At 54.2% G+C, this 25,305-nt stretch overlaps 9 protein-coding genes across 9 annotated transcripts in view; 5 read left to right on the top strand and 4 right to left on the bottom strand.

Annotated features, from left to right (window-relative positions):
• The window catches only part of PHYSODRAFT_495294 (hypothetical protein), a gene marked incomplete at both ends in the record, with an annotated part of 8,454 nt that extends 4,318 nt beyond the window's left edge, over positions 1-4,136 (top strand). The window contains one exon of the mRNA XM_009526768.1: positions 2,671-4,136. Coding sequence (XP_009525063.1) covers positions 2,671-4,136 — 1,466 coding nt within the window. The remainder of the gene's footprint in view (positions 1-2,670) is intronic.
• Positions 4,137-4,175: 39 nt separating this feature from the next.
• Positions 4,176-4,721, bottom strand: PHYSODRAFT_496570 (hypothetical protein; the record flags this gene model as incomplete). Its single annotated transcript, XM_009526767.1, has 1 exon — positions 4,176-4,721. The coding sequence occupies one exon, from the start codon at positions 4,719-4,721 to the stop codon at positions 4,176-4,178; it is 546 nt and encodes a 181-aa protein (XP_009525062.1).
• A 1,137-nt stretch (positions 4,722-5,858) lies between these two features.
• Positions 5,859-7,829, top strand: PHYSODRAFT_557981 (hypothetical protein; the record flags this gene model as incomplete). The annotated part of the gene is made up of 1 exon (XM_009526766.1): positions 5,859-7,829. The coding sequence occupies one exon, from the start codon at positions 5,859-5,861 to the stop codon at positions 7,827-7,829; it is 1,971 nt and encodes a 656-aa protein (XP_009525061.1).
• A 352-nt stretch (positions 7,830-8,181) lies between these two features.
• Positions 8,182-8,685, bottom strand: PHYSODRAFT_256297 (hypothetical protein; the record flags this gene model as incomplete). The annotated part of the gene is made up of 1 exon (XM_009526765.1): positions 8,182-8,685. One exon carries the CDS (start codon positions 8,683-8,685, stop codon positions 8,182-8,184), a length of 504 nt encoding a protein of 167 aa, XP_009525060.1.
• Positions 8,686-13,169: 4,484 nt separating this feature from the next.
• PHYSODRAFT_330159 (hypothetical protein) lies at positions 13,170-13,666 on the bottom strand (the record flags this gene model as incomplete). Its single annotated transcript, XM_009526764.1, has 3 exons — positions 13,170-13,247; positions 13,280-13,366; positions 13,409-13,666. 3 exons carry the CDS (start codon positions 13,664-13,666, stop codon positions 13,170-13,172), a joined length of 423 nt encoding a protein of 140 aa, XP_009525059.1.
• A 1,974-nt stretch (positions 13,667-15,640) lies between these two features.
• Positions 15,641-16,258, top strand: PHYSODRAFT_256291 (hypothetical protein; the record flags this gene model as incomplete). Its single annotated transcript, XM_009526763.1, has 2 exons — positions 15,641-16,064; positions 16,086-16,258. 2 exons carry the CDS (start codon positions 15,641-15,643, stop codon positions 16,256-16,258), a joined length of 597 nt encoding a protein of 198 aa, XP_009525058.1.
• Positions 16,259-18,825: 2,567 nt separating this feature from the next.
• On the top strand, positions 18,826-21,085 carry PHYSODRAFT_330157 (hypothetical protein; the record flags this gene model as incomplete). Its single annotated transcript, XM_009526762.1, has 5 exons — positions 18,826-19,347; positions 19,422-19,511; positions 19,556-19,596; positions 19,819-20,357; positions 20,562-21,085. The coding sequence occupies 5 exons, from the start codon at positions 18,826-18,828 to the stop codon at positions 21,083-21,085; spliced, it is 1,716 nt and encodes a 571-aa protein (XP_009525057.1).
• A 427-nt stretch (positions 21,086-21,512) lies between these two features.
• PHYSODRAFT_330156 (hypothetical protein) lies at positions 21,513-21,819 on the bottom strand (the record flags this gene model as incomplete). Its single annotated transcript, XM_009526761.1, has 2 exons — positions 21,513-21,746; positions 21,775-21,819. 2 exons carry the CDS (start codon positions 21,817-21,819, stop codon positions 21,513-21,515), a joined length of 279 nt encoding a protein of 92 aa, XP_009525056.1.
• A 1,920-nt stretch (positions 21,820-23,739) lies between these two features.
• On the top strand, positions 23,740-25,218 carry PHYSODRAFT_492523 (hypothetical protein; the record flags this gene model as incomplete). Its single annotated transcript, XM_009526760.1, has 1 exon — positions 23,740-25,218. One exon carries the CDS (start codon positions 23,740-23,742, stop codon positions 25,216-25,218), a length of 1,479 nt encoding a protein of 492 aa, XP_009525055.1.
• Between the last annotated feature and the right edge of the window lie 87 nt (positions 25,219-25,305).

Here is a 25,305-nt window from a genome sequence, read left to right as displayed (position 1 = left end):
AAGCGGAAGACGGAGGCGACGTCGGCTCGATACGCAAGCACCTGGCCATAGCACTGTGCAATTTGTCGGGGCTATCGGGAAATTTGGAGCCGCTGAGTCACGGTCGAATCCTCGAGGAAGAGCTACTCAAGTGCGAGAAGCCCCGAGAAGTTCGTGAAATGTGCGCGGTGACCATCGCTAACATCTCGTCGCACCCTCCGTCGCTCAAGAATCTAGCACTGAGCGATGCTGTGGCAAACCTCGTGGAGCTCGGTACTCATCACACTAATGCTTCTGTGCGGGAGAATACGGCGCTGTGCCTGTCGAATATGTCGGCTACAGCTGACAGTCGAGCGTTGCTCGCTCGGTTCGGCGTGGTGTCGTTGTTGCTGCGCTTCGTGGAGGAAGAAGACGTCAGTGAGTCAGGAGGCAGCGCCTTGGCCCAGCAGTACGCCGTGCTCACCTTGTGTAGCATGCTGGCACATCCCGCGTACTGCGCCGAAATCCTCCAGAGCAATCTGCCCGCAGCTTTAGCGAGACTAGCGATGCGTACGCTGCACGACCGCGTACGCGAGCTCTGTGCCAACGCCCTCTTCAACGTATCCTGCGAGAAGAGCCTCCACGCGGTGCTGCTGCAGGACGACACTATCCGCGCAATTGTTCGGCTCTGTAGACGCAAGGAAGAAGCCGACGACGATAATGCCCCCGGAACCTCAGGCCCAACGCCCTCGACACCTGCACAAGCATCAGGACCACCGACTGTGCTGCTTCGCTACCAGGAATGTGCACTCGGCTGTCTGCTCAATCTGTCGTTCGCAGCGGAGAGCAGACCCGCACTGCTACGTGCTGATGTGGTCGCCACACTGTCCAAAGTCTTCAACAAACCCCCAGTGCGTGCTGACGAGCTGCTGCGTCAGTGTGCCGGAGTGCTGGCCAACTTGTCGTTCGACGCGGAGGCGCGCGCGCGTATGGTGGCTGACAACGGAGTCCGACTAATTCGTCGCCTCATGAGTGCCGCGACGTCTTCCGCTGCCGCCGCAGCAGCTGCAGATGCTCCGGTAAGCGCGTCTGCCGCCGGGATCATCCGCGAGACACTGCGAAGCTGCGCTACGGCGTGCTGCAACCTCGCAGCAGACGCGCTGGAGAAAACGCCAGTACTGGACATGCTCATCGACTTGTCTGCTTCATCGTATGCCCCCACGATCCTTGCGTGTGCTATCGCGTTCGCCAAGCTCGCGTCTAGCGCCTCCCACCGCGTCTTGCTCACGCGCTGTGCCGAGCTTTATCCAGCACTCACGCTCATGATGCGCTGCGGTGTGGAGGATATTCAGATCTACTCGGCTGTCGCGCTCTGCAACCTGGCCGTCGAGCCTCCAGCTGCAAAGCCCGTGGGTGTCCGTCACGTCTGGAAGGAAGGCACAGTGCCAGACTTCATCGTGAACGCACTGCTACGCATCAACAGCGACTCAACCAAGGAAATCTGCGCCCGCGCGTTGTTCAACTTGCTAACGCACGACGAACTCCGAGCTATCCACATCAAGGACGGCGTGCTGTACGCCCTTGTCAAGCTCGCGCGACTCGAGAGCGTCGAGATCCGCACACTCTGTGTCACAGCGCTTTACAACCTCAGCTGTGATCCAGCACTCGCCGAGACGCTCATGGAGCTCAAGGTTGCTCAAGTCATCACCAAGCTGTGCGAGATGGAGTTCAGCAGCCAGGAGATCCACCGCAAGCTCGCTGCTTGTCTGACTAATTTGGCGTCCGAGCCCAAGCCTCCCTCAGGGAAGAAGGTGGTGGCTACGAGCGACTCAGCGGCGGGAGGGTCTTCCAGCATGGCAGTCCGACTGGTAGAGAGCGGTGCACTCGTTGCTCTGCTAGTACTGTGCGAGCATGCCGATCCATCCACACGTCACGCATGTGCCGCAGCTCTGTGCTTCCTGTCGGCGTATCGAGTCAATTGCGAGGCCATGGCCACCCTTGGACTCGTTGACGTGCTCACGAAGAAGCTGCTGCTCGCTCCACTTGACGCGGAGACTTCAGAGTCTGAGAGTGACAGCCCCGACATGGAGCTCGAGCAGCGACAACAGCACGAGTTCGCACTCAACGCGCTCAGCAACACTTCCTGTTTCCCTGCGCTACACGATCGGATCGAGGAAGCCGGCGCTGTACCGCAGATCATGCGCGTGCTTGCTGCCAACGCCACCCGTGAACGGAGTGAAGACAGCGAAGATCAAGAGGACGAGACCATAGTGCTCGCGTGCGCACAGACGCTCGGGAACTTGACGTTCCACGCGCGACATCGACGAGCTCTGCTGACTCATGGACTGCTCCCGACGTTGCTCACGCGCCCACAAGCTCTGCGCTGCTCGCAACGAGTTGGTGATGTCTGTGCGGAGATCATTGCCACTTTGTGCGAAGACGCCTTGCACTGGAGCGAATTGGTCGCCACAGGAGCTGTCCAAGTGCTGCGCGAGATCACGGATGTCCACGAGAATGACGAAAGTCCGTCACCACCGTCCCAGGCAGCACTTCGCGCCTCCGTCTACGCCCTGAGTCAGCTTGCTCGCTGCGAAAAGTCTGGAGAAGCTGTCATTGCTGGCGGTGCGCTAGACATTGTGGCGCGCGCGCTTGATCTCGGCAACGAAACTCCAGTCCCAGGTGACGATCCAGCGAGAAAAAAGGCTCACGAAGCTCGACAGGAAACGGCGGAGCGGTGCGCGGTCGTTCTACGCGCGTTGTCGACGCAGGGTGAACCAGTTTGCTTGATGCTCATGCGTGACGTGCGTCTTGTACCGATGATGCAGTCGATAGTCAGCACTTGTTGTCCTGGCCGGCGCCAAGTTCAGGCGTGCAAGCACGTCATCCTGGCGTTCTACAACATCACTTCATGCCGCATTAGCATCGACGAGGACGACACAGCCAGCGTTGAAGGCGGTGATAGTCCAATCGATAAGCTCAACGAGAGTGAAGCCATGAGAGGCTTGGACGCGATGGTGATCAGCGGCGTGGTGTCGCTGCTTATCAGACTCTCCACGGATGGCGGCAGTGACATGGCGCCGGCTTGTGCTGTAGCATTGGCTCACATCAAACACCGAATCAAGGAGAGACTCGCGCTGGCTCAAGCTCAGGAAGCCGAGGGCTCGGAGCAGGCTTCAAACCTCCGGGAGTTCGAAGAGATGGACAACTTGATGGAGGCAGGGGTCGTAACAGCGTTGCTGGCCATGTTCGAGCTGGATCCGGCCGGCATTCAACGCGTCGACCGCTTAGCCGCAGCAATGCCCCCAGCTCTGCCCGTACTACACGCCGCCACGGAGAAAGACTGGTCGTTCTTGAAGGGCAATTCGACGCTGCATTTTGAGACGCCGTTGCCCGTGTGCTGGGACTTCCGTAGCTCCGCCATCGACGACGCGCGCTTCATCCCTGCTGAGCCCCGAACGTTCCTCGCAGTGCTCGCTCCAGTCGTGCCTTCATCGGGCGCAACAATCCAAGACAAAATCTACGGCCGCTTCCAGACCCTTCGAGTGCGTCCCACCAAGTGCTTGCTGCGGCTCGAAAACTCGCGGTTCGCGAGACTCGCGTCCGCATTAATGGGCTCGACTCAATCTGGGTCGGCTGGGAGCAGTGCCAGCGACTTATCCGACGCTATAGCGTTGGCTATCGGCGACGATAATGGGGGCAACGACGACAGCGACCTCGAGCGTGAGCGTAAACACTCTCGGCACGGCAACAGCGCGCGCAAGTCCAACGTCGGGTCCAGTTCAAAGTCCATAGCGGGGTCAACCAGCACCGACGAAGACGACGCAAGCAGCGAGACGAGGATGCCGTCCCCCGTGAAGAAGAAGCCAACGGGACGATCACTGATGATGAGTCGCTCTCCCAGTCACCGAGGCAGTGCAGCCTTCGGTCTCGGAAGCAACAGCAGCAGTACGAGCAACAACACTGATAGTAACACGTCGCTCCTGCGTCGCGCCACCAAAGCTCCGTCCTCGAACGCCGTGGTGCGTCGCCCCAGTCGGTCCATGACCCACGAGAACACGCACAACCACAGCACGTCGTCCATGGTCAGCAGCAGCACGCGCCACCTGAGCAACGCCCGCAAGGACTCGCTACATCGACTCGCCGGCGACAGCTCCGGCGTCATTTTACCTAAAATTTAAGCAGTAAACGCTCCATTATCTTCGTCTACAGTACCTCTTCTACTCGAGCACGAGCTTGGCTCGCAGTTGCTCCGACATGTCCAGCGTCTCGAGCGATCCAATCAGCTCGGCGTTCCCCGCCACGCGCAGTGTCTTGAGCTTGCTCAGCGTCTCCAATTGCTGCACCGGCAGCGTCTTGAGTTGGTTGTGGCTCACGTCCAGCGCCTCGAGCTGCGCGAGCTGCTGCACCTCGGGCGGGAGAGTTGTGAGCCGGTTCTGCTGCAGGTCGAGCGTCGCGAGGTTTTGCAGCGAGAAGACGGCGTCGGGCAGCGCGCGCAGCTGGTTGGCCGACAGATCGAGACGCCGCAGTCGCGGCACGCGCTCCAGCGCCAGCGCTAGGCGGCAGGCGCAGGCGTCGCCCACGTGCTCGCACATGAGCTGGCGGCAGATCAAGTCGCCCGACTTGGACAGCTCCAGCTCCTCGACGCGGGCACCCGAGCGCGCGATATCACGTAGAGATGTAGCTAAGACACAGGTAGAGCTGTCGGAGAATTTGCAGCGCTGGAAACGCTGCCGGAGCGGAGTTACGACGCGGCGTAGCAGCATGATGCACGTGAAGAGCTTGATGAGCAATGTGAGGTGGCGAGATGGCTACGGCTAAAGTACTGATATTTAATAACATAAACCAATGGATTATTAACTGTTGTGATCCTGAACACAGTACATTTTGTTCAATGCCTGTATGCTGTGAGCCACGACGCTGGCTGCGTGCCTCTCCATTATTTGTAGCTGCTTCTTCCTCTTCGTCTCAAGGCTGGTTTCGAGCTGGCAACCCCATTCAGCGGATTGCCAACTCGCACACCGCCACAATACAAACTCACAGTGAGTTGACCATGCAGCAAAGCACGTAGCCACGAATTCAGGCATCGAAGCCTATCGGACAAAGAGCGAGCGAGAGCGAGCGAGTGCTCGGAGCGCTTTATTTCGCCGAGTCGGTGAGAAAGGCCCCCGCGAACGAATTGAAATGGAACGGGCAGGCTGCCAGTCACCAACAATGGGAGACGGCAGCGTGTGGCTCTGTGGGCCCTCTAAATACAACTTACGTCTTGGTGCGAAGAACACTGTAGTCTAATAGCACACTGTAGTGTCTAAAGCCTACACTGTAAGAGCTGAGCTCAATAGGGCCGCAATGGGCAGCAACAAGTTGCCTTCAAGGCGCGGTGCCGGGGTCCTCATCTCGGTCGTCGCCTTGTAAAAGCATGGTTCCCGCGGTATACAAACTCCCATACATTCTGACCACGGCCTGTCTCTGTGCCTGGCGGACCGAACTTTAATACCCTGCAACTTCCCCCCATACATCCCCCAAAACCACAAGGAGTAAAGTGGCAGGGCGCATTCCGTGGAGCGAGTCACGCTGTGACTTGTGTAGGAGACTGGCTCAAAGCTGCTTCGAGGTCCCCAGTGCATGAAGCCCCAGCGGAGCAGAGCGGAGTGTTGCGTGCGATTAGGACCCTCCCCCACTACACTACACGGCGCTCTACCAGCCTCCTCCCCCTTCATCGGCCGCACTCGGCCACGCGGCCCACTCACTCGCTACAGAAGTCGACGCTCTACAGGTAGGGGGGCTCCCGCTCTTCCACTATCAACTGAAGGTAGAACGGCGAGGCTCACTCACGTGGTTGTGCTTGCTTGTCATCATCAGTCTCAGATACAGTAAGCCAGCGCAACAGGTAGAGAGGTAGAATGCAGAGCGAGCGGTCGTCCAAGAGCTACAGCTTCATCTCCGAGGGGTCCTTCTGCGCCGAGAGCAGCGCGTACGACTGGGACCGCATCGCGGCGCAAACTGGCGCAGGGGACGACGTCTACGGCCTGCGCGTGCCAAGGGAGATCAGGGCGCAGTCGTCCACCCCCACGGACAATGTGGACGACATACTGAGCGTCAGTCCGCGCTCTCGAGCCGCCACGGGAGGCAGCAACCACGCAGCAGCAGCAGCAACAACAACAAGAGCAGACAAGAAGAATCCACTACAGCACTCCGGCATCGCCTTCGACCGGACGTGGATCGACTCGGACATCCCCGTGGTAGGGCGCTCCAGCTCCGCCCCACCCTCGATCCAGCTGCTGCAGGAGGTTCTACGCCCCTCCGAGAGGAGGAGGGCGGCCACCGCCCCACCGTCCGGATTTTTCAACCACTTGCTCTACGGTAGTCTGCGAGCAGGAGCGCTGGCGGAATTGTTCTCCCAGCCCTACTGTGGACTCGCCATCTCGGCCGCTGCCACGGGCTTCATGGTGCCATTTCTAGCGGACGCCTTCCAGCCGCTGCTCTGCGTGTATCTGAGCTTCAACAGCGACCAGTGCACGGCCACGCTGCGGTTTCTCAAGCTCCCGGGGGTCGTCAGCTTCTTCATCGGGTTATTATCCGACTTCTACCCGATCTGGAGCTTCCACCGCAAGTCGTACATGCTGGGAGGCTGGATCTTCGCCTACATGGCGCTCATGGCTCTAGTCATTGTGGCGCTGATCGACGGCAGCACGGGAATGATGAACCCCAGCGTACGGACGTTCTACGGCGGCGCAGTCTACGTGTTGTTGATGATGGCGGCCAGTCTAGGAGTCACGGTGGCGTCCATAGCAGCGTTCGCGTTCCTGGTGGAGCTGTCACAACGTGAGCCCATTCACGAACGCGGGACGCTGGTGGTGCAGTATTTGCTCGTGCAGGAGGCGGCGACGCTGTTGGCAGATATTATCGTGTCGTTAGTGGTGGGTTACAACAAGGAGTCGGACACGACGCAGGCGGTGATCTCGATGAAGGTGATTATTCTACTCATGGCGGTGGTGGCGCTCGTACCGATCCCTGCGGTTCTCTTTCGCCTTGATGAAGAGCCGAGACAACTCAAGGTGGACTCGGTAGACCGCTCGTCCCTCACACGCCAGCTCTGGAGCATCTTGCAGCAAGAAGCAGTGTGGCGCATCATTCTGTTCGTCTGCTTCTCCGTGTTCCTGTCGTCCTTCAGGTTTAATTTCGTGGATGAAGCTGTACTGTACTGGGCGGACGCGTCGCCGAATGCGGAGCGTGTGGGGGTTATTCCGAAGCAGGTTCTCATGATCCTAGCGTTCCTGGCGTTCCAGCTCACGCTCTTCAACTACAGCTGGATACGCATCTCTGTGGCGGGCTTGCTGCTCGGTGTGGGGGTGAATCTCCTTGCTGTCGTCCCGACAATATTCGATGGTGTTCGCAGCGCCTGGTACACGATGTCAATTTTATCGTTGACTGGCATCTCGCGTGCTGCTGTGCTGTTAGTGACGTCGCTGCCTATAGTGGAGATTACAGAGAACTGTCTGGAAGGAGCCACTACAGGACTGGTGTCGTCGTATAACGCGCTGATAAGCATGGTAATCCTCACGTTTTCGGACGCTATCAGCACGTCGAGCGCGCAGTTGAAACAGGACTTTACAGATGATGTCATCAAGCAAGACTCGTACGGAACGCGCATGCAGGTGCTGTCGTTCGTGATGACAAACTCGGCGATCAATCTGCTGGCGCTGGTACCTATCCTCTATTTATTACCGCGTCAGAAGCTGGAGGCCCAGGAGATGCGCACGTATGGCGAGTACAGCCGTCCCGCGGGTATCGCCATTGCTGTGCTGTTCGTTGGGCTTGTCGCCTACGCAGGAACGGTCAACTTGTTGGCGCTGCTGAACGATACGAAGTGATCAATCTCGTCAACGGAGAATTTATGGAGAGGATTTTTATGATGATGTTGGCCTTCTCTGCTGTCTCCGAGGGGTCAAGTATGAACAAGTTTTAGGTGGATTTTTTTGTGAATGAGGCGAGTCTAGCGGGAGTTTTGAGGAAGCAAGCTGCTTCAGTCTCCACAGATGCGTACGAGCCATTAAATGAATAGTAAGAGGAGAGCATTGGTTTTCATCCAAATTTCAAACAAGGTGTTGTCGATCATTGCGTGGATATCCAACGTGCTGATTGTATTCACGGCAAAAGCAACAACTAAACCTACAAAATCGAACAACAAACAGTACCCCAGCACGTGGATCTTCCTCGATAACTTCACAGAGCAAGCCACAACTTGTAGCGGGGGTGTGGCGGCACCACATTCACCAGCGTCTTGGTGCTAGTTTCAGGCACAAACAGGTTCGCGAGCAGCAGCACCTTGTCAGCTCCTCCGACCCCGACGACGTGCACCACCCACGGATCCAAGTTCGATCGGTCGAGGCTAACCACCGCCTTACAGGACTCGTCAATTTCTCCAGGCAGGCACGTCGTCCCCAGCGGACAGGCCGATCCGTGCTGAGCGTAAGCCAGCAGCACTCTCTTGAACGAGTCGGTCGTCAGAGGGTCCGGCATTGGGAATGGAGGCGGCGGGACTGCGGTGCCTCCGTCAGTAGCCTGGACATTGGCGACTGAGATCGCCTCCACGAACTCGTGCACCTTCTCCCAGCCGAAGATGATGGTCTTGTCGCCACCGCGCTTGGCCAGCTTGAGAATGTCTTCGCACAGGTGCAGCTCGTTGTTGCTGCGTAGCACGTCCTTCAGAAACACCTTGGAGGTCATAGTGCTTTTAGATTGCGCTCTTGTTGCCGACCCCGACCTGCTTCGCCTTCGCACCGACTTTGGTTGGCCCTTGAACTTGTCAACAACAAAAAGAAGCGTCAATCCAGAACTAACGGGGTTGTAGGTCCCAGAGGTCTGTGCTTCTATGTGGTGGTGTGACCATCACTTACATGCGCACGGGGCACGATCAGGCCTTGCAGTGACGGGAATGGCTCCTCTTCGAATATAACAAAAACATATCTCTTGTGAGGAACTAGAAAACAGTAGGGATATTATAATATCAAAACTTCGCAAGTGGAGCGGCGTTTGTTCGTCTTGCCGGTAGTTAGTTAATCATGAGCGCAGGATCGTGAATGCAGAAGAATATATTCAGAAGTAGTTTGCTAAGGAAGTGTATAATGATAACCAAACATGTATCGAATGTTTGCAGTTAAAAGCTGGAACACTCTCCGTTCCTAGTGTATGTACTTAGCTTTCAAGATTCGAGGTGCAGCCCATCAGATAAATGGGCTAGCCAGCTTACGCAGCTCGGCTAGGTAGCACACGCACAAGCACGAGAAATTGACAAGCATCACCCAGCAGAAAAGTATGCTCGTATCCTAATTTAGTCGTGAAATCCAATTGGGGACCCGGGTGGTGGACGCGGAGGGGGGTTTCGCAGTTCGAAGCTAGCTTGTATGGATACTCGTACGGGGAAACGATGCACTCGAGCACCTCCTCCGCCTGCTTCGCAGTCCAGCATTAGCCTAATCTGCCACTGTACAACCAGGTGTACAAAGTTTGATCGCTTCTGTTCGCCAGCTCACATAATATGTTATCGTCTACTTGTTCGTGATCACAGTTTTACTGCATTCGTTTTTGAATTTGAATTTGTTGCGGTTTAGACGGCTAACTACACCCAATGCCGCGCACAGTTTTACTGCATTCGGATTAATTGAACATCAACACAGAGTCATGAATATGGTACATTCGGCTTAATACAGACAACGACGGATTGATACGGCAACGCAAAATCCGGCACACAGATGTTGTACTTTTTACAGTAAGTAATTCAGAGAGCCAATCAAGTTCGAGAATCACACTTGACATTTGTATTCCGTATGATTTTCGGTATTTTATCAAATTTATTGTGTACTTTATGTTCCTTTGCGTGAACTTTATGTCATTGCCTTGTACAATCTCTATCGTTCCCGACAGAGAATTCTGGTACATTTGAGACGGTTTCAAACGAAATGATGCTTAGGCGCCATTTGGAGTTATCGAGATAATCGCGTTTGAAGTTGACCAATCAATTTTCGGAAATAACCGGACATCAAACTTTCGAAAGTGAAAAGCACACGTAAAAAGCGTAAAACACTATGATTGGCTTGCTTTTAGCGCGAGCTTTCTGATAATATACAGTACGTTAAAATTGAAAAAATATTGAGGTCACACGCCCCAAATAAAATCGTGAGTTTAGGGGGTCCGAAAATGGAGATAATTTTTCTAGACCGATGCCACTCCGCGAGTTCTTAACATTTCAAAGCATTCGATAGCTTAAACGAAGCACAAGACACGCTTCTTTCGATTGATGCGGTTAAATCGCGATTCGTACTTAGGTTCGTAAGCATCTTTTCGTTTGAAACCGTCTCATTTACTATGGAGGATGCCAATCCGTCGTTGTCTGTACTCGGTAAATGGCAATAACACACTTGAAGATGACACGCTTTTTGTGTTGTTAGATGTTCAGGCGATCCGGACGAAATATGTGAGCGACTGCACCATGTTCTAACAAACAGTGTTTGAATGCTCTGGCGTCGTCGCTGCGCGTCCCGGATTCCTGTGTGAGAGAAAGCCCAGATAGACAGCGTCAAAGCGAGGGACAAACACCCGGTGTATCCTACTCCTACACGCGCTGATTGAAGTAAGGCTCGGAAGTCGTTTCGCGAATGGTGGTACTCTTCTTGCCGTGGTGCTCGCGAACAAAAGTGTAGACGACGGAACTGACTTGCTGATGAAGACACACAGGAAGTTCAGCACCCAGATATTGCGTTGCCGATGAAGTCTACAGCTTCGTAGTGATGGATAAAGTGGTGGTGTTGTCCTGTCCGGGCCCACAGCACATTTCAGTGGCGGGAAGGAAGGAATTACGTCGATTAGCTAGCCTTCTGCTAACTACATGTACAAAAGAACTAAAGCTAAAACTAAATCCGTGAAATCTTAACCTGACAAGCAAGGAGGAGGTAGAATCACCGCGGTAGTTTTGTAAAAAAAGCCAAGCGTTGAAGTACAAATTCAACTAACATGTAGCATTAGGATGATCTGAACTAATATCGGTAACAATGTACTTCGAAGTTGTTTTTGACAAGAACAGGGTCAAGTAGTACATAATTCTAGACCACCAGTAGTAAATGGCCTTGGTGGATTCGTGCGGGTCGAATGTAGTCTCACACAACGTAAACATAATATCATCCAAAGTCCTCGTAGATAAAATGGCTGAGCGCGTGAAGCTGGCTTTTATAACGGACCCACACGACACATTCATATTTTGACTAATTTGAACTAGGCTTCGGTTTCATACACGGTCGTCATTCTTTTTGCACTAGTTTTTAGTTTTTTCTCCGGAGAAGACATATCGCCAGGTGCAGCTCTTTTTGAGTCTTCGCTAAATGAATTCGTTCGCCGCCGTATAGGACGTCACCGCGTTGCCGGCGGATAGAGTTTGCAGTCAATAAAATACGAAGTGGAAAAAATAAATTCCATCTTGGATCGTACAACCTTAAAAACTTGAAGAGTTTTTTTTGCTACGTTTTAGTGGAATATTTATCTTGTTTCATCAAGACTCATTTCAATGAGTGTGGGGGGTCATACAATTGTGCCACAACAAATTTAGATGACCACACGATTTTCAATTGATCTTTCTGAGAAAATATACATGCAGAAGAAAAAAATGTGTCTGATGAGGAGGGAGTAAGTTATGACTCGTGTCGAATCCATAGTTTTAACGCTAATGGAATAAGTAGTGCTGGAACTTCATGTAGTATAATTCGATGCAGTTATGTGGTAATGGCGCCAGTTGTGCTCAAGGTCAGTACCATTAACGTCGATGCCTCTGATTGTCAGCACCATTACTACGACGAACTGTGTAATAGATGTATTTTAATACACTACATAGATCGAATCCGGTTTTTAAACCGGATTCGATCTAGTGCTGTCTGATGTTGTGTGAATGTTGTTCGATGACATCCAAAAACCTTCCCCGCGAATTACTTAAGAAAAAAAAGTGATGCATCGTAGCTTAACCCTTTCGTGAGCAAGTCACTAAGTATACTATACAAACTCAAGGTACTTGAAAATCAAAGGGGGCATTCTGCTCCGTTCGAGCAGGTAGCCATCCCTGCCTCTTGTTGGGTACACAAATGGAACAGGGCAAAATGTCACCAACGAGCAGGACAAACCTTGCGTCTTGATAGGCCAAAACAAAATCTTTATGGAGGGTCGCCTCGCTGAAAGGGCGCAAGCCTCACGCGATTGGCTGGGGTTGCAGAGGAAACGGCACCTTGCTTCGACGGAAGCTGATCTGGAAAGAGTTGGACTACGAATATCTTCGCTATATCTTACGAGGGATGCGCTTGTTTGGAAGTATCCGAAGGTGTCGTCGAAGGTAGTGCCAAGTTGGCATGCACGTTGTAGTGGGTACATGTAAAACAAGTAAAAGGCGCTTGTTGTACATGTAAAAGCTTTCTGCCAGGTGGGGCGACCGAAGGCCACGATGTTGCCGTGTCAGGCTTTATTGGTAACATTGATGAACTTGAGCGAGCCCTTATCCTGAAGTCTACGCTACTCAGTGTGGACTACGGTTGGTCAACAGCTGCGATGAGTTGAACGCCCGTACGTTGGAGATCGACTGAACGAACCTGACCTGTTAGGGGATATACCTCCTGCGCCGCTCAAGCCAGTGCAAACGTCGACAACGATCCGTCCATCCGACGGTACAGCTCCCGCTAAGCTTGCACGTCTTCACGCAGCTCGTGTGGGCATGCTCCAAGCCGATATTTTCAGGGCATGACCTATCCATATAATATCAAATCTACTACTACTTGTGCTGTAAAGCTTGAATTTCTGCTGAACACCACTCGGTCATGTACACTAACACTGCTGTGTTGCATCATGGTGGGAAATGGTGCCGACGTCGGATACTATGAATATACATGTACTTCAATGTGGGCACTCAGTAGAGAACTGGTGCCAAGCAAGCAATATTTGTACGATCCAAACTTCTACGTATCATTTTCATTCACATTTACCAGATTTTTGCCTAATACCATTGCGCTCAATAGTAAATCTACCACTCTCACGACCCAAAGCATGTTGGTAAGAGTGAAGCACCATGTCGCCATTGCTGAAGCACGATGTTGGCGTAGGGTTCAAGTAGCGTCCCATCCATGCTATCGTCGAGCGTGGCGTCTGTATCTAGGTTCGGCATCATGCCCCCCTTGCGGTCGTCAACCGTGGCGTCCGATCAGCGTGCCCACCTTGCCAGCTCCGAGCATGGCGTCCAGGTCAGGGTCCGGCATCATGCCCTCCCAGCGTGCCGACCGAGCGTGGCATCCACGTCGGGGTACGCAAACGTGCCGACCATGCCGTGGTCGCGCGTGGCGTCCACGCCAGGTTCCGCCATCGTGCCGTCGAGCGTGGCGTCCTTGTCGGGGTCCGGCAGCATGCCGTCCGTTCAATCGTCGACCGTGGCGTCCGTGTCGGGGTCCGATAGCATGCCGACAGTGCAGATGTCCAGCGTGGCGTCAACGCCGGGGTCTGGCAGCGTGCCCTTCGTGCAGATGTCAAGCGTGGCGTCCAAGCCGGGTCCGGCAGCATGCTGTCCGTGCTGGCGTCGAGCGTGGCGTCCGTGTCGGGGCCCGACAGCGTGCCGACCGTGCGTGTCGTCCGTGTCGGGGTTCGGCAGCATGCTCTCCGTGCCGTCAGCGTGGCGGGCCGGCAGCATGCCGCCCTAGCCGTCGGCGAGCGTGGCGTCCGTGGCGGGGTCCAGCAGCATACCTCTTGTCGGCGAGGTTTGTTGACGGAGCTGGGTAGCGGCTCGCAAAATGGAAAGTGAACTCGAAGCCGCGAATTTCAAAACTGCGCGCGGGGGGGTCTGCAGGCGCGATCTTTGCGTCGTCCAATCACATGACGGTCTACAGTTCCGCCAATCACGCGCGCACCACGCAGTATTCCGCCAATTATGCGACGGCAAATGCAGATCTCCGCCAATCACAACACGAAAAAGCCGAAAAAGCGAGCCCAAAGGAAAATAGCCTGGGTGCATCCTACTTTAACTTCAACACCAATTAGTACCCCTAAAAATCGTTCAGATGCTGGCAAAATGGAGGGGGATGGCGTATTCGGTATTTTACAAAACTACGTGACTAATGTTTCATTTGTAGGCACTGGGTCGGGATGACCACAAAACGCATACCTATCGGCGTCGGTGGCGACGGGCGAGTCCGACCCAACGACACTAATCCCAAGCAATAATGGGTTTATTAGCATATAAGAATGGAAGTCTGGCTGCGCTGCGGTCAAGACTCGCAACTTCATAGAAAGAGGTGCTAGTTTTTCGAAGTAAGTGATTTGGTAACCAGGTTGGACCAGAAGAACCGCTGTACACGTCTCTGCGATGTTGCATAGCGCGGAAATGCCAATTGAGTTGCGCTAACCTGAGTAGTCACAACCTGCTCATGTTAGCGCAACTCGGCTGACATGATCGCGCGGTTTAGGTACCCACGGGATGCCAATCTAGACTAAAAAGTAAGTAGGGGTTTGGTGGGCATCATAAGATCACCAAATCACGATGCCCACAACGGTGTAGACCTCAGCTAAGTAGCCATCGTGATGACTACGACATCAGACGGCTAACACAGGTTTATACGCGATTGATACGCATTGTTTCAGATTTGAATTTAATCTGTACTGATTGAGTACGTAATCCTGAGTACATAGTAAGTTGGTATAGCGGGCATGATTGGCCCTTCCACCAAGCGCTACGGTCACATTAATACAGTGTTCTCACAGCGCTACGTCGGTCACAACTGCCCCGAGGCCGTGTGGCCGGGTGGTAGCGACCAGGTTACATTACTTGGTGGGAAAATGCCACCTGCAGCGGTCAGTAAGTAGTGTAGGGAAGGTGCCGATGCACGCGTGGGGTGCGGGTGTGGTGGGCACTCGTCGCTGCATTACCTAAAGCACGGGCGCCTGTATCATGAGCTCTGCGATCCCCCATGATCGTAGCGGCGGGGTGCTTTCACGTGCTGCGCTTGTTTCGGACTTGGGTGCAAATCTGGGTCGTGCTCGGGTCGTTGGGGCCAACAGCCCATGCCTGTTCACGGCCGCGACGAGCCAAATGTGTGAGGACTTCAGTTGAAGCAGACACTCGTCGATCTCGGCGATGGTGGTCTAGAGCTATTCCGTGGGCTGCGGACGCACCACGACGCGGCACGAGCGGAACTACTGAGGGTGGCGCTAGTACGCGTAGAACCACGTCTGGAATATGAACTAGAATGTACGCAATGGCGCCAAGACCTCGCAGGCCATCCCCCTCCATTTTGCCAGCATCTGAACGATTTTTAGGGGTACTAATTGGTGTTGAAGTTAAAGTAGGATGCGCCCAGGCTATTTTCCTTTGGGCTCGCTTTTTCGGCTTTTTCGTGTTGTGATTGGCGGAGATCTGCATTTGCCGTCGCATAATTGGCGGAATACTGCGTGGTGCGCGCGTGATTGGCGGAACTGTAGACCGTCATGTGATTGGACGACGCAAAGATCGCGCCAGCAGACCCCCCCGCGCGCAGTTTTGAAATTCGCGGCTTCGAGTTCACTTTCCATTTTGCGAGCCGCTACCCAGCTCCGTCAACAAACCTCGCCGACAAGAGGTATGCTGCTGGACCCCGCCACGGACGCCACGCTCGCCGACGGCTAGGGCGGCATGCTGCCGGCCCGCCACGCTGACGGCACGGAGAGCATGCTGCCGAACCCCGACACGGACGACACGCACGGTCGGCACGCTGTCGGGCCCCGACACGGACGCCACGCTCGACGCCAGCACGGACAGCATGCTGCCGGACCCGGCTTGGACGCCACGCTCGACGCCAGCACGGACGGCATGCTGCCGGACCCCGACACGGACGCCGCGCTGGACAACTGCACTGTCGGCACACTACTGGACCCGACGTGGACGCCACGCTGGACAACTGCACGACGGGCACGCTGCCAGACCCCGACGTGGACGCCATGCTCGACGACTGCACTGCTGGACCTGACATGGACGCCATGCTCGACGACTGCACTGTTGGCATACTGCCGGACTCCGCTCCTGGATGACAGCACGCTCGGTGGAATCCACCGCCGAGGTGAAGCCAATTGACGGCCAGGGCGACTTGCTGCTCGACTCCCGCTCGACAACGACTCGGAGGGCCTGCTTACAAAGCCCAACGGGGGTGGCACGCTTGACGACCGCACGCACGGCATGTTGGCGGACCCCGCCGCGGCGGACCTCCCCGCGGACGTCATGCTAGTCGATGGCAAGGCCCCCCCTGCTTATTAGACTGCACGGATGGTATGGTGCGAATTCTATTGCGGTCGGCACGCTGGGCGACTGCTGCTGCCGATCGCGACGCCAACGGCAAGCTTGACTCGGTAGGGCGGCATACCGGGCCATAAGCCGACACCACACTTGCCACGATTGATGATGGCATTACCCGCATCCTGCCGTCGACCATCGACGGCGCCCTGGTTTTACTAGTAGTATTGAACTTATCTGAGACGAGTCGGTTAAATATGCTGTAAGATATTTTATTAGTTAACCACCATGGTAGCTGACACTACTACTATCACTTCAACTACTACTTGTAACACTCGTAAAAATGCTACTATCGATAAAGATATCCATAGTATTAGCCGTAATATCCAGAGAACGCATCTCACTGTGGAGATTGCTGCTCTTCTCCGTAGATCAGTCAAGTTGCCACACGCGTCAAACATGACCTCCATAAGCTTTTCTTGGCAATGATGTACTAGTTACTAGTAGACGTTGGTGAGGCAAGCCTCGGGCGTGAAAGGTCTTTTGCAGGTAGAGCTGGGAATATGACTCAAACAACAGCGCCTTTCGGCTCGGTCTACCTCATCTGGCCGAGCCTGCGCCAAACTTTCTGCAAAATTCAGTGCACATCGCCAGCGAACACAAACTCCTGCTACTATCACGAACTCCGGCCGCTAGTGAATCGACGGGAGAAGCAGCCTGCTTCGCGTGTGCACGCTGCTTAGCAGCATGCAGAGATCTTTCAACGATAAGTACTGTACTACTGTAATACTACTGTAGTACATGTACCCGAGCGGGAAGTTGGAACTTCAAGCAGATCTTCAACGGACGCGGTAAGATATTGCGTAAGTTTCATCAGCTTTAACGGGTTTCAAACTGTTTTCACAGGGAGGCGAGCAGGGCCGGCAACATTACCCCTAGCCTTACCCGAACCTCCCGCGATATGACTGGCCAAAATTGAAAAGGTGCAGTTGAGCGACCCTTCGGGGCATTATGCCCCGAACGAGGGGGTCTAAACACACCGTGTTTTGAGAAGGGCATCGTTTGGGGCAGAATGCACCGGTTGCACACGAAAGGGTTAAGTGATAAACTTAGGTTTTAGTGCGCTATTAAGCAAACAATCCCTGAACTGTAAGCTGTAGGCAATAACAATTCGTAGATTTTATTAATACATGGAGTCGTACATGTACAAATGTAATGCCAAACCAGTACCAGTAACAAATTACCCCGTGGACTGCAGAGTAATGTAACAATTTGTAGACTTTAAACATAATTGTTTAAGTTGAAAATACCCTATTTTGGAAACAGATACCCGGTTTCAATAAGTTTCAGTAAAGTGAAATAGCGTTGCAGATTTCTGCAGTAAATTACGTATTTGGTCCCGGGCCCAGAAAATAGGATCAGAATCAACTCACAGCAGCACACATCAATGGCGCCTGCGCGGAGCTTGTGTAATGGACAAGCTCTAAATAAGTGTTTTAGAAGCAGACAAACACCCCCAACGAGCAACCTGAGCCAATCTGTACAACACCATAGAAATCCGGTCTTTATTGGGGACGAAGTCCCCCCTATAATCATGAGACTCCGTTTTATGGAGTTTTTACGTCTCTTATCTACACTCCGCTTTACTTTTACATTAATTCTGCGAATGGGTTAGGGTCACAATTTAGAACCGCTCACACGGGGACGAAAAAATGAAAAAAATACCTCGGTTAAACAACATTTGGATGCTTATCGGAAGGTGGTATCGGCACGGATTTTTATTAGCTGAACCGACGTCACTATCTTTAGATGCCATAAAACCAGAGGGTCGAAGTTATGAAACAGCAAATTCGACCGTTAGTATGGAGGACATCAGAAATAGACTTAAACGTGACATTTTACCCTTATTTGGACCCGCTTAGGACCCTTTATTAAGCCTATTTTCCTTTCAAACCTTATGCTGTCGTACGAAGGGTCGCTCTGCGGCCGTTGGTAAGAAGTCTGCGGCCCTTCGGGATCGCTTGACCAGCGCACAACAGAGAGTCCAAACATCAACAAGCAGAGCCTCAAGGAAGCGCCAACGCTACGCCAAGTAGCAAGCAGCTTTGCATGCTGAGGACCGGGTACTGTCGAGCAGCAACTTCCCTAAATTACATTGAAGGCTATGCGCGGATGACGAGGTGGACGATGAGCTGGGGTGTACGAGCCGGAGTCCGTGTCGGTGCTTCTTGGTAGCAACAATGGCTCTCTTTTGGCCCGTTCAAGCTCGCCTGCTACTTCGCTTTAAAGAAATCAGACGAGGATCCGCGCACGGCACCAGTAATATTGGACGTAGCACCAAACGTTTACGGAAAACCACCAAATAATTCCGGACGAAACACCCACCAAGCGTCACCGGACTTCCACCAATGAACACCGCAGATCGCCACTACCGTCGCACTAACCCATTCGGTGGCTTGCAGCCCGGCGGGCCTTCATGCAGTGCCCACCCACGTACGACCAACTTACACAGGCCTTGGTATCTCTCCTGCGGTTCGATTCTGTTTCGGTTCGTTGTCGATTTTTCCATCCATTGAGCAGCTGAAGGCGTCATGTCCGACGTTGACAACGGGGAGTTCGAAGACTGGCGCTTGATTTGGCGGACGGATCGCGCTCGAGAGGACCGCGACGAGTACTTAAGTACTGTTCTTCCGCGTTATGCTACCGATAAGCACAACAGGGTCCCGTGTACCATCGACCATCTCGCGAAGGTGGACCCGTCGGACGCTGACATCGACTTGCAACTTACCACACACTACATGGGGTCTATCCTAACGCTGGAGCGCTGCCGAACAAACGCCGACGGCGAAGACTGCTGGTGTCGATACAAGATCACCACATACGAGGATGGCAACACGACAATCGTTTTTCAACAAGGCGCTCACGTGATGGACGACCTCTCTGCTCTGCCACCTCTCCGGGCCCGCATCACACCAGCGATGAAGGTGGTGCTCGAAGACCAGCTGGAACGGCATCCTAGTTTGACCCCTTTGCAGTTACTGTCAACACTGTCTTACAAGATTGCCAACACGGAGCTTCGTGGACCGGGGCCGAGTGGAATACTTCTTGCGAGTGTGGCGTGACAACCATCCTGGAGCAGACACGCATCAGGTCTCGAGTGCGATCAACCCGTCATTGTATGATGAAGTTGGGCTACACAAGAGATCCCCTCGCGCTGTTGTATATTTCAGCGAAGCCGTTCGTGATGAAGGGCGATGGGTATCGAGGGTTGGCGTCGGTACTGAGGACGATCCCTACCGTATCGGTCTCACCTGCTATCAGCTGCTGTACGACTACGTCCAAGTGCAGACAAAGCTGTCATCGTACACATTGACAGCACGTTCAACACAGTGAAGCAGAAGTACCCACCCTTTGTGATCGGATACTCAGACCGATGTGGTCAATTCTTTCCGCTGGGCTACTTCTGTACATCCAAACGCAAGAATGCGGACGTGGGCTGGTGCCTCCGCCATCTACAGCGTGCGATTTTGGATACGTTTCATGTCCACTTTCAGCCTGAGTGTGTCATGACCGATGCCGACAAGGCAGGCCAGGAACGAGCTTCCGTCCTCAAGGGTGCTCATGTGTTGGTACCACGTCACCGCCAACGTGTACAAGCAAGGGCGGAGCAGAGGCGTGAGTCTCGAGGAGACCGACAAATTCTTCGAGGACCTGTACGATCTACACTACGTGCCCAAAGATGAGTTTGAAGACCTGAAGACCAAGATCCTTGCGAGGTGGGCTGCCCTTCCAGCTGGAAGCGCGGCTTTCAAGATGGGCTGCTACGTCAAGAAGTCGTGGATCGATGGGAAGTTCTGCGACTGGCAGGCTTTCCTGACTCCAAAAGGTTGTGTTGCAACAAACAACCCGCTTGAACAGTACCACAAGACGTACAAGATCGTGAGCAACAACCCCAAGGCGAGCCCACTGCAGATGCTAGAAGGGATGGACGCGTCTCTGCAAGCGTTTATTGCAACAAACAGGGGGTTCCAGACGGCGGTGGAGGCGTCTGCACGGCTGCTTAAAGCTTACGCGCTACTGAAGCCACATCAACCTGTGCGGCTGCCGTCCGTGGGTGAGCTTCGTACGCTTTTGTATCGTGTGGATCATCTTCCCCTCCCGCCAATTGAGCAAGCCACACGCGACAAATTGAAGCGCGTTGCATCTTCGAACCACGTCCGCGTTCACAGAGAGAGAATGCCCCATGGGGGTTGGCTCGTATATGTTGTCTCGTTCTCGTGTAGTTGCTTGTACAACTGCAAACACGGTATGTGTTTGCACGTACTAGCGGCGGGCTTCGAGGCAGGCGTTCGTGTTCCTGGTGCCGCACCAATGCGGCGTCCATTCGTGCCTAACCTTACTCGCGTTCGACGTAGTGCTGGCCGTGCCCGCTCACGCGCACAGAATGGTAGCGGGAGGGCCGATGACACGGGTGATGCCCAAGCTGCACAAGGCCAAGATCAAGCTGACAACGCTGAGTTGACGCCAAACTCGGGAAACCAGGATCCGGCAGTCACAAGTCCGACCTCAACGCTGTCCCCATTCCGCAGCATTGGCACGGGCACTCTCCTTGAAGCCATGGACGCTAGCACAACGAGTGAATCTGGAGACAATGGCATTGCAGCGTCTGGAAATTCTGGAGGACTCGTGGCCGGTAACAATGATGCTGGCCCTCGACAGGCAGTGACGCATGAATCCCGGGCCATTGGATCTTCGGTGAGTCCCCAGCCGGTACGCCGTAGCTCACGTCAACGGCGCCAAACGCAACGCGCGAGGGAGTCCTCCGCCCAATCAAAGCGCCTTCGTCGTTAAATGGGCTTCATGGCTGCATCCGGATACAGTCACAACCTGCATCCAACACTTACATTTACAAGATTCAAAACAGGAACAAAAAAAAACACTAGGCACAGCAACATCATGAATGAACACCTACTTCTCGTTATACATGTTATTGCCTTGATGATGGTGACTTGAATTTATGCGCACGCCGGTTGGGTCCAGTTGATACTTCGCATGAGGTGTTCGACCTGTAAGGAGGTATTCAGACATGACCACACGCAATCAGTATTGTTACTTCATGAATGCGAGTAATTGTCTCCTTACATTGTCGAGAGGACAGCCATATGCGCATCTTCTCCATGAATGGAGCTCGTCGTACGAAGCGGGGTTCACCAGACGAGCAGTCATGCCCACCACAGACACGTCAGCCGTCGGCGCGCGGAACGACGTGCACGTCAGCTTACCGTTCAGGTGCGTCCAGGTCGTCCAACAACAGACTCGCAGCCGTCTTCTGCTGCTCGCCCAGCGTCGTGCCGTAATCGGACACGTAGTACTTATCGTACGTCTTCTGCAGCAGCTCTTGCGTACGACTGGCATCTCTCTTCGGGCTCGCCATTCTTCTCAATGTAGCGGTAGGCCTCCAGGTCTCGCCGTCATGGTGCCCGTTGTTCTTCTTTTCGCAGTTGAGGATGACCTACGGAGACAGCACCACCACTCAGCACCTCCATCGACGGCTTGTTGCCCAGGTGGCGCTCCTGAGCGATCATGATGGGTCCGCCACCGCCGAAGTCGCCATTGCAGAGCAATAAACAATAACAAAAGAATAATAACATAATTAGAGAGGAATGATACATTGGAGGAACGATCCGATCAGCTTCAAGGTGTGTATGTGCTTACCGAAGGACCAGAATGAGCTTTAATAGTGCGGGATGTGCAGGTTGCGCGAGATGGTCATGTTGTTGGTGTTGTCGACGTTGCGCTAGTCGAAGTTCTTGGGCAGCTTGGCCAAGTCCAGCACGCCATGCGGCCGCAGGTACGAGGCTCCGCGGAGCGGCCGTTGCCGTAACCGCCGGTATTCGTGCGCACGGCAGCGTCTTGATGCCGAACCTCGTTTAGGCTTAGGTGGGTGATTTGACGGAATGAGTTGGTGTTCTTCCGGGATATATTGGTTGGTGAAACGCAAGAGTAGTTGGTATTTTTACAGATTTGTTGGTGTTTTGCACGAAATTATTTGGTGCTTTTCAGGAGAACGTTGGTGCCCAAGACGGGTACTCGCTGTCTGATTTGAGCACAGCTCCAAGTCCTTCCTGCACGCTAAAGGCGCCGATTATTTGCTCCTTTCTAGTCTGCGTTAATTCATTCATTGCGTTGCTCATGAAAAGATGTTCGATAAGCAAATGCATTAGCCCACTCAATTACAGTTCTGTTGGGTCGATCTCGGGCGTCACAGCTCTGCTTTGATACCCTACATGCATGTGTGATGGTACGATATCGGGCTCAACTACATTATTTTGAGCTAGCTATCGTTCATTATATATGTTTCCTTATTGCGCTCAACGTGCATGAGGATATCTACCTACGCGTGCAGACTAACAGCTTTGAACAGCCGTGCATGTCATAGTCGCGGCAGCAACATTGGTCATTGCGACTGGGTGTAGATGACATCTGGAGGAAGAATTTCAACATGGATCGCGAAAGGTTACTGGAATAATTCGCTCGTATTTTCACTCTGAAAATGAACACACCACGAAATTGAAACATCGAAAGATAACCCCTTATTCACCTTTCGTTGTGCCAGTGTGCACATTCTGCTATTACACTTACCTAAGTAAGTAAAATACAAGTGTTCTGGCATCTGAACCACAGGTCAGGTGTATCAGTCTACCGTTAATAACAACGTATGAATGGTACTTATGTTGTTTGCAAAATAGCCAGCAAATCGGGGAGCGTGAAAGGGGAAATAAAGCGCTAGAATTTGCAAGCGGCTTTGTACTCAAATTCCTCAAGTGGGGACGTCGTCCAAAACTCTGTGGTCAGCATAGTTTTGGGGGTCGACCCCTAAAAGCAACATGAGCGCAGCGACCATGATGCTCCGCTAGTTATACCTTCAACTATTGGCACAACACCGCTGGATAAGAATTCAGAGGGATATTGTGCCGTTAGCCGCAGGGAAGGTATTCTAAATCGAGGGTATGTTGTGCCGTTAGCCGCTGAAAAGGAGAGCCGAATCACGCGACAGCAATAGCACTCGAAAACCGCCATAGATCTTTGCGAAAATGCAAGGATTGTTTTACATACTGGGCGCTTGATACAAGTTAGCGCGTAGTAAACAATGTCGGTTTTTCAGTAACTTCACGCCGGTCCGTGGTTGCCGACCCAACCTGCGCCACCCCCGATACAAATCCGGGTTGCGAGGTGGCTCAAGTTGTGTGGCTCAGCAACCTGAACCACTGACATAGGTTATTAGTACGGGCGACAATTCCGCAATGGGCCTCACATCAATGGCGCCGAGTTGCGGTGCTCGGCCGGGCTCGGCGGAGGCCATCGCCGAGGCACTCGAGGCCAACCGCGCGCTCGTATCCGAACTTCAGGCTCTGGAGCGGTCGCTGGCGGACGCGGAGGCCAAGCTCCTGTCCCAAACGCAGTCGATCCGGCGGCGGATGGCTCTGCGCAGAGCTCAGCAGGCGATGGACGCGCTGCTGCCGCGCTCGCGGCCAATGGGAACCGCTCTCAGCTGCTACGAGCGGGACCCGCGCTCCCGCCGCAAGCAGATCGGCGGCGTGCCGCGCTCGTTCATCCGCCCGCAGCCGTCCTTCTTCACGGACGAGGAGGACGCCCCGCGGAAGGTCGGGAGGCCCAAGAAGAAGCCCAAGCAGCGCGCAATCACGGCTGAAAACGACCAAGAACTAGAGAGGGCGGTGCTCCAGAGCCTCTCAGAGCCGCCGCCCAATGCCGACATGGAGTTCCTGCGCGCCCAGAGCCACGAGGCGTTCATCGCGACGCCCGCCACCATTTTCTCGCCCAAAGAGCGGAAGGTGCTGAAGGATTTCGTCGAGGATTACTTCATGACGCGCCCCCGTGGGTACATCCCGCTGCAGGCGTGGAACGGGATCCAAGCCTGGCAGAAGACGAGGAAGTCGAGGCAGCTGCCGATCGAACGCTCGGGCTTCGCCTGCAAGTTGTGGTACGAGCTACACGACTCGCCCAAGCTGCGGCTGGGCGCCTGGACCAAGCAGGAGGACGCGGCGTTGCGGCGTATGGCCTCCGGGGAGGAGGACCCCAAGCTGGTGAACCAGTGGGAGGAGATCGCCAAACGCATGCCGATTCCGGGCAGACCGGCGGTGCACTGCCTCGCCCGGTATCAGACGGCGCTGCGTGCGGACAATGTCAAGTCGGGCTTTACCCCCGAGGAAGACAAGGTGCTGAAGGAAGCGGTCCCCGTGTTTGGCGAGAAGTGGAACGTGATTGCAGACTTGCTGGATGGGCGTGTACCCGAGCAGATCCGTCACCGGTGGCAGCTTACGCTGGCTCCAGGACTTCGACGAGGCAAGTTCTCGATCATTGAGGACAGACGCTTGCTGCTGGCACTGCGTGCGTACGTGGCCAAAGACAGCGAGTTTAATCTGGACGAGGTAGCGTGGAATGATATCTGCCACCATCTTCCTGGGCGGACGCAGCCAGCTGTACGCGATCGATACGCGACGTGTCTGAACCCGGACCTGTCGTTCCGCAAGTTCACCAAGCAAGAGGACCAGATTATCCTCGCACGAGTGCGCGAATGGGGCGTCGACGCTCCCAGACTGTGGTCGCGTTTAACGACGGAGCTTGCGGATCGCACGGACTCGCAGCTTGCGAGACGCTGGAGGCACTTGGACCCCCAGGGCTACGAGAAGCGGCGACAAGCGGTGGAAGAAGCCAGTAAGGCGCAGACGACCGCTGTCTTCCGCCGTCGATCCATCCACCGCCGCAAGCCTCGCCTCGCACAAAAGAATACTTCACGAATCTCCTACAACGGTCTGGGTCTTGATGAGGCTGCACAAGCGGCAGTCGCAACGGCATCCCGCCCTGTATCTCGAACCCCTGTAACCAATGAGCCACCAGCAGGTGAAGCCCTGGAGATTCGCCAAGCGGAAGGAGAGGACGGTTGGACCGAGTACATGCTGTAAGCTATTGTTATCGAGAAATGCAGCGCCGTTGCCACCAACGCCACGTCGACTCTGCTTTCCAAGGAGATGAAAGCTATTCGAAGAAGA

The sequence above is a fragment of the Phytophthora sojae genome (genome assembly GCF_000149755.1).
Source record: "Phytophthora sojae unplaced genomic scaffold PHYSOscaffold_3, whole genome shotgun sequence".
Taxonomy (NCBI): domain Eukaryota; phylum Oomycota; class Peronosporomycetes; order Peronosporales; family Peronosporaceae; genus Phytophthora; species Phytophthora sojae.
This window is presented reverse-complemented; position numbering and strand designations above follow the sequence as displayed.